Source organism: Neolamprologus multifasciatus, chromosome 23, assembly GCF_963576455.1.
Source record: "Neolamprologus multifasciatus chromosome 23, fNeoMul1.2, whole genome shotgun sequence".
Lineage (NCBI taxonomy): Eukaryota > Metazoa > Chordata > Actinopteri > Cichliformes > Cichlidae > Neolamprologus > Neolamprologus multifasciatus.
In genome coordinates this window covers 38,700,786-38,713,123 of record NC_140460.1, presented here as the reverse complement: position 1 = coordinate 38,713,123, position 12,338 = coordinate 38,700,786, and the positions used below count along the sequence as shown (strand labels likewise).

The window sequence follows — 12,338 nt, the reverse complement described above, 5'->3', positions numbered from 1 at the left end:
GGTTAATTTTATTGGTACTGGTAAAATGATCAGAGAAGAAATATACATGTTTGATGTATAGAATATAGAAGTGCGACATTCTAATGCGCTTTTTAGTATTTTGGGCTTCCGGCACAATGTAATTATGTAGTTGGGGAGTCGGATAAGCTGGAAGCAACACAGTTTTTTGACCGAGTCTTGCCGTGTAAATTAAAAGTTTCAATAAACATCTTTTTGCAAGGAAAGTACCTGGACTTGCTCGCGTTTCAAATGCATGTTGCCGGACTGACTCCTAAAGGTGGTGCAGAAGAGTGAAATAGACGGAGTGCCGCCACTACACAAACTGACAGCGAGATCCATCAACAGGCTGAAAATGACTAAAGAGTGTAAGTATAAAATCAATGAGCTTTTTGACACATCCTCTCATAACGGAAAAAAAATCTACCTCAACCATAATTTATATCATTTGGTTCATTTTAATATTACTTAACAAGAAAATTGGTGAAATTAAAGTAAATGATCCAAATAAAATGGCTCAGAAAGCCGGCAATTTCCTCAGGGGTTTGATTGTGCTATGAATCTTCTACACTTCTTGACTCTGTGGCAGACATAAAGGATCATTAAACAATATTAGAAAAGCTCAAAAACTTTTTCACTTGGTCTCAAGTAGTTTTGTTGACCAGCACTCGCTGAACTTCACAATGGATACTCTGCTGCACGTAATCATTGCTGTGTTGTGGACTATATTGGAAATTCAAATTGCAGCACCTTCCACACTATAATCTCCTCTCTGGAAGAAATAACGTCAGGCACTAGAAGCTCCCAGGACGACAAATCAAGTTGTGTACCTCTTATAAAGCACTATTTTAAGGACTTTTGCTGATTACAGACTAGATAAGAACACAGGTGAAAAGAGAGGAACAGCAGCTGCAGATTTTTGTACTGAAAGTCACATTTTTACAGAACTATAAAAAGACAGGATACAGCCAGAGGAGCACATGAACTAATTTGATGATTTAAAAGTAAAATGATAGGTCAACTCTGTCTTTTTCTTTCATTTTTAACTTAAAATACACCTAAACTATCAACATTTATAATGGTAATAGGCATTTTACTTGTGTATTACAAAGTTCAAGGGAAGTGACATTGTGGATATATCAGCAACTGAAGCACAATTCTCTACTCTCCTGCTGATAGACAGCTAAAGGACACTTTAATTCTTTCATTTAAGTTTAGCAGCAAGTTTTTAGTTTGTTCTCCTCCCTAATGGAGGGAGTGTGTACTTGGTTTTGTCTGTCTGTCTGTTAGCAGTTTTCCAAACACCATTTTCAGATTTTCTGTGATGGTAGATACCGATAACAGCAATATATTAGGCCTTGGGCGGCACGATTACCTATGCTGGCTAAACATGAGCTTGACTGTTGTCCTATGATGTCAAATTATGTCACAATGATGACATAACGGGTTGACATCATCATGTTGTAATAAAACATCATAAAACACCAGTTTTATGTTTTCACGTGTTGTTTCAGGCTCTTGTATTGATGGATTTAGTCAAAAACATTTCTTCAAGAAATCTCAGTCAAATTACCTCAACACAAGGTTACTGCTTACTCTGCTGTTCAAGCAGCTAAATCAACCTATAAGCAGAGCTAGCTTTGGACAGAATACCAATCATGGTTCACATGCAGTGCTAACCTTTTCATAGTTTTATTGCTGCAGTTGTCACATGTGTTTTTGATGACTGGAAGAAAATATAGACATTTTTTGTTTTTAATTTTCTGCTCAAATGTTGCCTTGTAGTCATTTTTAATCACATAGGTAAAAAATACTGGCTAATAGTACTCATCAGCCTCCTAATAAATACACCTATGGTATTTGAAAGTCCTACGTGACGTCCTTGAGTCATCGCATTCACAAAAACTTGACCTCTGACCTTGCGGTGCATCATCACCCTGTTTTTGAGTTAACTATTGAATCCACTCACCCACACCAGTCGCAGCAGATGGCTGCCCCTGCCTGAGCTTGGTTCTGCTGGGGGTTACTTCCTGTTAAAAGGGAGTTTTTCCTTCCCACTTTTGCCAAGTGCTTCTTCAAAGGGAGTTGTTTGATTGTTGAGGTTTTCTCTGTATTATTTTCTTTATCTTACAATATAAAATGCCTTGAAGTGACTTGTGCTGGTCTATATAAATAAGACTGAGTTAAACTGAACATTTATTGATGCCAGAAAAAGAAACTGCACTGATTGCTCAGTCTCAGACTCGGCTGAGGTGACAGATCAAACCAAATTTTATAAAAAATCGTCACACTGAAATCTCTGCAACACCAAACTCCAGCCTAGCCATGCAGGATCCACCAACATACAGCGTTCTAGAGTCACGTTAATACTACAGTACAAAGCAACAGTAAATCTCTTGAATGCTGCATTCAGTAGTCAAAGGTTTGCTGTTTAAAGCATATTTAAATCACAGATTTGATTAATTATAAGGCATTTTTCTACTAGAATTACTGCAGCACATTATTGCTTCAGTCACAGCACTTGTTAGTGAACGATGGTAGCATTTAGCAGCTGTTGTTGCTGCACTAGTGAGGCTGTCGAAACTGTCCTCGTTGCACTTTTACTGTGTGTAGAAACAGAGTTCAAAGAAGACTGCAGTGAAGTCCACAGTGGAACAAGAAAGGCTACTGTAATGTGTTTAGTAAAAGCCCTCGAGAAGTTAGTTAGAACTTGCTCTACTTTTCTTTTCAGAGAGAACAAAAGGCAGGTAGTGTCATGCAACTATGTGACAAATCCCAAGACAAGCGATGCAAACCTACATGCTTGCAAATATGTGTGTGTGTGTGTCGTACTCTTATCTGGTGCTGCCTGGCTTCCTCCATGGTGCTGAGGGCACAGCAGTGAGCCTCCTGTAATCGATGCTCTCTCCTCTGATGTTCTCTCTGCATCTCTGCAAACACAGATATTAACATGTACACTGAGATGCATCGACAGCAGACGTGTTTCCATTGTGTTTGACACGATAAGGCAATATGACAGTCTGAGGCAGGAGACGCGCCGCTGAACAGAAGGTGACAACTAAATATTTACACACTCGATGCTCGGACTACTTGTATTAAATATTTAGGTTATATTTCAGAATTTTATTTATTCTTCACTACAGAATAAAAATTGGTTTCAGCAGTGGTACAGTGCAATGTCTCGACATGCTGACGATCTAATGCTACTGAACATCCTGGGCTATTTCCCTCATGGATGTTTTGAAGCAGTGATTCCCAAAAGTTTTTAAGGGAGCAGTGGCCCCCTTAATGGCTGCAATAATAACAGAAATTCAGCTTGAAATTAGTAGTATGCACAGTTACATATTTATATCAATGTAGTTATATAAATATGGAATAAAACAGGAAATAGGAGGTGATGTTACTTTATTTTGACCTAAATTCACTTCCCTCGTATTAAAGTTTATGTCCCAGTTAGCCTTACCACTTTGCATATGACGAGGTAGCATTAGCAATTTATAGCCAACGTCCTGTGTAGTTTATTTATTTTTAAGACATTTTTTGAGGAATACGTCACATTCTCATGGATTTTGATTAGAGTGAAGATTTAAGATTGGGTGGCCCCAATGGATCTTCAGGTTTTTAAGTGGGCTGCAGCACTCGTGACTTTGGGAATGGCTGATTTAGAGGCATGCAGGTTTGCCCTGATAAAACTCGTCATCTAACAGCTCAAACTGGCTGTTACAACTCCAACCTTCCTTCTCTTTCAAATTCCCATAATCAAAAAATAAAAAATCTCTTGTTTTATAGTTGCATCAGTGACAAAATCTTTCTTGTGGCTGCGTTCCATTAAAAATGATTTTAAGGTTAAGGAAATAATATAGATGATATGAGTTGAAAAGACGCTGATCAGAAATAATGTGTAAAGGAGGTTAAAATCACATACAAATGCAAAATCGCTACTTTAACCCTTTAAGACCTACCATAGAACCAAGTCCACCAGAGCTTATATTATATGTTTACATGCTGTGGAGCCATTTTTGGGAGCATTTCAAGTTGTTATACATCAACACAACCATTATAGCCCAAATTTTAATAATATGTCTGCATTAAGTGCATAGTAATTACATACATTGCAAAAAAGTGCAATAAACTACAAAAAATTTAAAATCGTTTTTGTTTTTTTTAACATATATTTCTAGTTAGAGAAATTTAAGAGGCTTATCCCTCAAAACTGTAAATACAAAAAGTTGCACAAAATAGTTTCCCACCACAGGAAATTTATTTTAAGTGTCTTCATAGTTTTATTTTTGAAATACACCAATTTTCATATACTGCAGGAAAAACGAAAATATTATAATGCAAATTTGCAAAAAAGCAGCATATGCATCAAAAAAAATTCATATTCCAGCAGTGCAATATGAGTCCTAAGCATCCCAGAAACGACACAGAAAGTCATAAAGTCAAACATAACTTTTAAAAACACCAGTATAGGCTCATGAGGCCCTGATGGTAAAAAAAGTACATTTCTGCAAAATGACGTCACTTCCGGTTTCGGGCAGGTAATGGTGGACATGCGATAGTTCGTGCTGATGGACGTAGGAAGTGTTACAAACAGCTGATTGGATCGGCAAAGCGTGTTTCTGGAATATTATGTTTTTGTTGCTGCAAGTGCTTTTTATGCAGTTTTTGCAAAGCTATATGTGGAAGGAAACTGTGACCGAGGACAAGCTGATGGCATAAGATGTAAGTACAACTCCTCCGGTTTCATATGCAAAAAAAATTATTGCGCTAGCTCACGTGGTTGCAGAGCTACCGGGATTTAAAAATAGTTATGCAAAACAGAGCGTGCCCGCTCCGGCCGGCTTTAAAGGGTTAAGAAAGTTATTTTAGGATGAAATGTTGAAACTCCAGCGGCAGCTTGTAGCCGCAGTCGCCACGTGGAGGAAGCGCGTGCATACCTTTGAGCTGTTGGCTCAGGAGCTCCCTCTCCTGGTTGAACTGAGACTGCAGCTGTTGGAGAGCTGACTGAGACTGCGACAGCTGCAACTCCAGGGACTGTTTCAGCAGAGAGATCTGAGGAAAAAGGGACGTAAAGGGGGAAGTAGTAAAAATATGGTGTTTAGGTGTTTATAATGAGCAAAGGCTTATTCAAAAAAAAAAAGAAGAAGAAAGTAACAGGACAGAACAAATTAGATTAAAAGCAAATGTTAACAGGTCAGCGTGCCCACATCCGATAGAAGCAGCAATTACAGGCTGAACTGCAGGGACAACACTGTGTCTCTCTCCAGGTGGTTCTCTATCTCCAACTGTGCGGCGACATCACATTTAATTTACAAGGAAGACATACCTCCAGGAAAGAAGCAACTCACTTGACAGAGCACACACATTTCATTAAAAAACTCTCTCTTTTGCTCCACTTTATTTTTTCCAATGCATCGCTCTTAACCAGGGAGAGAGCCTCGGTTTGTCCCCCTTTTTCTAACAACCACTCCCTGGTGGTGATATTGACACACAGATGTAATAAAACCACTTGAGGGCTGCGGATGAAGATTTCTCCACTCGTGTCAATGAGCTGACAGCCCGTCACGACGACGAGTGACAGCGCGCACGGCCCAATAACAAAAGCCAACAAGCGTAAGCCCCAGCAGAGCACGCCAAAGTGTTTTGTTTCGAGGAGATACTGCAGCTATCAGGGGCCTAACTGCCGGTGAGTGGCAGAACTCTCTCAGCCAGACGCCTCCGGTCCTTCACATGCCACTCTTTCTCTGAGCCGCTGCAGTTAAATCCCCCGCAGGATTTAGTGCAGAAGAAGTACCACATTAGCAAGTGTAAGGTAAGATGGATTTAAAAATGAGAGGATGAGGAGCAGGGCTGGGATGAAGTTTCCGAGGTTCTACATTGGATAAAAAAAAAGATGGCCTCTCTGTCTACTCCAACTAATCATTTTTACATTTACAGCAAAATAATGGGATGTGCGAGATTAGCAATGTGGAAATACCTTAAGCGACCTTGTTTGCAAAAACATGCACCCAGCCCTCTGTGGCTTAATTAAACACAATCCCAAGCGCGCATGTTTTAGCGCGCACAAACTGGAGCCTCGGGCTAGGACCTTGTAATGAAAATATCTTAATGAGAAAGAAGTCATTATAGATAACACGGCACATCCGCCCGGGCGCACAATACCGCACGGGACCTGCGCTCACTTAAGGGCTTTCAGGAATGTCTTTTTCTACTTTAACAGCACATGTAGCTGCCACGTCCATCAAACATGAGAGGCTACGGCAGCAAAGGCATAAATGGCTTCACTGAAACAGGTTAATCAAAAATTCAGGACATCAGGGGTCATTTTTAACTACATCTGCTAGTGTGTCTGCACAAAACAGTCAAAAGGGAACTGGTTCAATTTTTTCATCCTGTTGAGTCTTGGCAGTTCTTTAAAGTTAGTGAGTACAATTATTCAGCAAATGTCGGTGGATTGCAGATTTTGCAGCCAACTGGGGTCTGTTTTTGTACCCCTCACAATTCAAGCGCATAATCCTAGTTACTGTGGCTGCTATAGGATAGCCACTGTAGCTTTTTTATGTTGTCACAATATATCATATTTGCTTCTTTTTATATCTTATTTTATTATATTTATTTACTATGCTTGTTCATTAACTAACTTGTAAAGACTTTGGATACTTTGTTGTTTTTAACTTTAGAATAGAATCGCTTGTTTTTACTCCTGTGGAAGGCTGTCAGTCCACTGTTTACCTCAGCTGTCAAAGCCGGGTGAGAAGCATCTATCTTTATTTACTCTGGAAGAGGCTATAAAACTTTGTGAAAGGAGTCCAATATGGAGTGAAAAAAGCTCAGTTGTGAATAATGACAGCAATACTGAGGTCCTTTTTGCCACTGTTAGCTGTTAGCCTCTGTTAGCAACTGTTGAAACTGTCTTTGTAATGGTTGCAACTTTTAAGGACTTCATGATTGAACGCTGATACGATGTGAGAATGTAATCAAACTCTTTATCAGAGGGAAAGTGTGATTTTTAGGACACTTGAGCCAAACATTACATATATAACGTTAGCCCAGGGGTGGGCAATTCCAGGCCCCGAGGGCCGGTGTCCTGCAGGTTTTAGATCTCACCTTGGGTCATCACACCTTAATCACATGATTAGTTCATTACCAGGCCTCTGGAGAACTTCAGGACATGTTGAGGAGCTAATTTAAATCAGCTGTGTTGGTTCAAGGACACATCTAAAACCTGCAGGGACACCGGCCCTCGAGGCCTGGAGTTGCCCACCCCTGCGTTAGCTTGTAACTAGCTGTTGTTGTTTAGCCATAACAGTTGTCAGCTGTCTGGAGATGGGCCGTCTAATCTGCAGACAATAAGTGATTGTGGCAGACTGGTATGGAAAGAACAAAGGCATTAACCATGTTTTATTAGTCTGTTTACTCTGATGTAGCAGAAGAAAAGTAACTGCTTAAAATTAATGGCTGTACCTTTAAATCACAATTAATTTTCTGACATTTTGATTGGATTTGGTATGCATCTTCATTTCCAGTTAATAAACAAAACGACCCTATCAATCACAGGGGTTTTCCTGGAAAAACAAACCCTTACTTTTAGATTATGCTGACAGTTGTAGCTTCCCCTCAAGCCCCTGTCCTAGCCAGGAAAGGCCCTGCATCTACTTAAATTTAGATCTGTATTGAAATTTATTAAAACAATAAATTCAGCAATATGGCAGTTGTCCCACCATTAAATCCATCACACAGCAACCAAGAACAGAGTCCCACCATGCTCACTGCTCTGCTGTTCTGAGCAAACTGAGCATCTGGCAGGCTGGAGGGTCGGCGCATGAAGCATTAACACTGATCAAAAGAAATGCCGAAGAGCAGTAGTTGCTACTGGAATTACTTTTTGACTGAAAGAGAAATTGTACACAGCATGAGGGTGGAATGTTGATGCAATTATGGGATTGGTGTTGTCTGAATGCACAATAACTTGAATTTGTAAAGATGATACAGAAGAGGTGCAGAGACACAGAAGCACTGACAGCCTTAAAAACACACCAGGAAAGTAACAATCTAATATAATATCACCTTCTCTGATAAATAAAGCGGAGAATTTATTACTCTTAGCGTTATTAATGGGTAATCGACCAACATACATCCATCATATTTCCGTTATCACTCTGACAGATGCTAGTTGTAATCATGGCTTATGTGTGAACAGTTTGAGATTTGTCCTTAAAATGCAACGTGATGTAATACCTGAGGGGACTGCGAGTTTCTCCTTGCATTGTGACTGATGAGTCTCTGAGCCTCCGGTAGGGCTGGTGTTTCTGCAGAGCTGTAAGTAGGTCAATACAGTGCAGATCACTGTAATAATACCTTCGTGCTTTTGTCTTTATAGTGGCCCAGCTTGCATGTCTGCTGTTTTTTCTCATTAAGTAGTTAATCTTTGTGCAAGACTATGATTGAAAGTATTACAGGGATAAGATAAAACATTCCTAACTGGGCTTTCAAATTAAATTTAAATATTTTGGGTTGAAAAGGGGAATGTTTTTTTCAAGTGATGCTCATGTAGCCTTTGAAAGCATGGTCTCGGATTTTGAAAATTATGCTTATCTGCACTTCACTTTAATGCTGTACTGGTGCCCCCGGTCATATCAAACTCAGAGCAACGACTGGCATCAGATGGTCGCCCCTCGCTGAGCCTGATTCTGCTGGAGGTTTCTTCCTGTTAAAAGGGAGGTTTTCCTCCCCACTGTTGACAAAGTGCTGCTCATAGGGGGTCAAATCAGTGTTGGGTTTTTCACTGTATGCATTATTGTAGGGCAGGGGTGGGCAATTCCAGGCCCCGAGGGCCGGTGTCCTGCAGGTTTTAGATCTCACCTTGGGTCAACACACCTGAATCACATGATTAGTTCGTTACCAGGCCTCTGGAGAACTGCAGGACATGTTGAGGAGCTAATTTATCCATTTAAATCAGCTGTGTTGGTTCAAGGACACATCTAAAACCTGCAGGGACACCGGCCCTCGAGGCCTGGAGTTGCCCACCCCTGTTGTAGGGTCTACCATATAATATAAAGTGCATTGAGGCAACTGTTGTTGTGATTTTAAGCTGTATAAATAAAACTGAATTGAACTGAATTGAACATCTAATCACATACAGCCCATTTCGGTATGTAGACATGGTCAAAATGACCTGTTCAAGTTCAAACTGAGCATCAGAGCAGGGGGGGATTTCAGAAACTGCCAATCTTCCAGGATTTTTGACACACAACCGTCTCTTGGGTTTACAGAGAACGAAAAGAAAAAGAGAAAATATCCAGTGACGGGAAGTTCCCTGGGTGAAATCCTCTACCTCTGGTTGGCGGCCAATACCATCTACCAGAGGTCCAAGGAGAATGGCCAAACTGCTTTAAACTGACAGGGAGGCAACCACTTATAGTAAATAATCACTTGTAACAAGTGAGTCTGCAGAAGAGCATCTCTACATGCAAATGTTAAAGCAGAAGACCGCACTGGATGCCGCTCCTGTCAGCTAATAACAGGAAACTGAGGTTATAATTCTCGAAAATTGGACAACAGAAGATTAGAAAACACTGCCTGCTTTGATAAATCTTGACTTCTGCTGCAACATTTAGATGGTAGGGTGTGAAACCGGTGCGTACAACATAAAAGCAGGGATCCATCCTACCTTGTATCAATGATTTATGACGCTCGTGGTGCAATGGGGTAGAGAATATTTTCTTTACAGACTGTGGACTCGTCAGTACCAGGTAGGCATCATTTAATTGCCACAGCCTACCTGCGTATTTACCCAAAGCCCAAAGCTCCAAACTGTTTTTTGGACATTCAGTTCACTGAACCCAAATGGGCTCCACAATCACCAGATCCCAATCTAATAGAGCACCTTTGTGATGAGGAACTCTGTGATGCTGTCGTGTGAATATGGACAAAAATCTCTGAAGAATTTATCCAGCACTTTGTTGAAATTATGCCGCGAGGAATGAATGCAGATCTGAAATCAAAAGAGGTACTAGCAAAGCACATTTAAAGAGATTCCAGTAAGTGTATATACACTTAATAATATCCGTGGATTACAGTATTACATATACACACATTAGTCATGTTTTCTGTTGCTCCTAAACCACACACACACACACACACACACACACACACACACACACACACACACACACACACACACACACACACACACAGACTCACATATAGTACACATACAGTGTAAGCTCCTTAGATATCTGATCTGTGATACTGTTTGAAGTTTATTTTTAGCCACTCGGCACTATAACTTTAAAATGCTTCTTTTTATACTGTGACCCACATTTACATGATTCCTAATCTGGCATCTATGATCTGCAGATGCTGCAGATAAGAAATGATGCTCCCTAAAGAGCCCACTGTGAAATTCTATCTTAATTATTACAGCCACATCAATGAGGACTCCTTCCTTTCATCTTAAAATGATACCATATCTATAGCTGAAACAAATAGGTAGCAATCATTTATTTGACTATTTGGTGATTCTTTTGAAAACTGCCACCTTAGCTTGCACATTTTTTTCAATTAAGCAAATAAATATTTACATTTTTTACAGCAGAACAAATGATTTCTGGAGTAATTAAGAAACTCCAACACAGTAGCTATATCAAAGGTCAAAGGTCCATCGCAGAGCCGCCGACCACAAACTGATGTCTCAAAACCAAAGGACAAGTTTTCTTTGGTAAACGAAAAAAACAAAACTTTGTGTGAAACAGAATCTCTTGTATCTTGTGTTGGAGTTAAAGTCAGATCACTCTTTAACTTTGTCTCGTTTTGCCGTGAGCTGCTTTTGTCACGGCTTTGGTTGGGGGCGTCTGAAAAGTTGCCAAGCTGGCACTGGTGACTCCGGCTTGTCAGAAAATGTTTATCTGGAGCCACCAGCGTCTTGGCAAACTCAGGACGAGCCTCTTTGAGGTTTCAGTTGTGACTCAGCTCTGAATTACCCAGAGGCAGTATGCTCTGCAGGAACGGCTACACGAGTCTAAGCAGACGAGCGTCTGAGCTCCCAAACCAGCGTCAAACGGCTCGCTCTGTTCCAGTGCGTTCATTCTGACCCTAGCAGCTAACTTCAATCCTCATAAGATAAAATCTCCCGAACTGTAGCTACTGGAACATCTGAAGGAGCATTAATTTCAAAGGCTTTCTTTAAAGAACCTATTTAAAGGCTGCAAATACATAGCATGCATATGTATTCAAGCATCATGTGCCTTAAACTATGGCTTGTTCCTTTTCTCCTACCTCACTATGACGGGACAAAATTAACACTGTTACAGCCTTTGTTGTTTCCCTACCAATTTACTGTTGCTGTGGGAGTTATATGAGTTGTGAAGCAGGTGAAGAAGCTATTTACAGCGTTGCTGTTCATTGCATTCACACAGTTATTGAAAGAGAGGAATGCCTGTGAGACTTGGGATTTTCTTTTTTTGCTTCAGGCTGTCTCACAGAGAAGCTGTCAATCAAATGAGGCCTTAGGTCAGGGGTCAGCAACCTTTACACCCAAAGAGCCACTTAGATCCGGTTTCCACGCAAAAGAAAACACTGAGAGCCGCAAATACTTTTTGACATTTAAAGTGAAGATAACACTGTATATATTGTTTTTTACCTTTATGCTTTGTGTGAACAACTAAGGTGTGTTGCTTAAATCCATGAAGTGCTACAGAGAAAGTTACATGTTATTTATGTAATGAACACATTTGAACTCTTAAAGAAATATAACAAAAGGAAAGACACCCAGCTGAACTAAAATGATCCAGCAAACAAAAACTGTTATATCGTCTTTGGGCTTTTGGAGCCTTGACCTGACTTTTAAGGCGGCGAGGCGTGATTGCGGGTGCCGCTCAGGTGCGTCCGACTCCCATGCGCTGCAGACCACGCCCCGCCACACACATTAACCAGGTAAAATACATATTTAGACAGAATTTTGCAAATATCTATTTTTCATCTTTTAGCAGCATAGAGCTTTTTTTCCAATTATTTTTTATCACTGGAAGTCCCAGGCTTTTCTAACCCTCTGTCAGCCAACGTCTGTGCTGTTGTGTTGGTGTGTGTCGGGCTGTGAGCTGCAAAGCTACAGCCGGCTGTGTGCGTACAGCAACCGTGTGTGAAAAGTGGTCAATAAAGAGATGCTGAAAAGCGTTTTCATGCAAACATCGTCGGTCTGCCGTGATATGTTTACAACGGGACTTCTGCTCCTGAACCTCTGCGCACAGCGTCTGCAGATCGGGGCTGTACGAAGTCACTTTATCTTTACAGGACTGTAAGCTGTCGTCTGTGAGGCGTGAGCGGTGTTTGTTTTTAAC

At 40.6% G+C, this 12,338-nt stretch overlaps 1 protein-coding gene across 3 annotated transcripts in view; it reads right to left on the bottom strand.

Moving 5' to 3' along the window:
* The window catches only part of fam184aa (family with sequence similarity 184 member Aa), a 92,878-nt gene that overhangs the window by 17,081 nt on the left and 63,459 nt on the right, over positions 1 to 12,338 (bottom strand). For all 3 annotated transcript variants that reach the window (XM_085151933.1, XM_085151935.1, XM_085151934.1), the window contains exons 15-16: positions 4,938 to 5,052; positions 2,830 to 2,927 (exon numbers count right to left, since the gene is read on the bottom strand). In XM_085151933.1, coding sequence (XP_085008059.1) covers positions 2,830 to 2,927; positions 4,938 to 5,052 — 213 coding nt within the window. The remainder of the gene's footprint in view (positions 1 to 2,829; positions 2,928 to 4,937; positions 5,053 to 12,338) is intronic.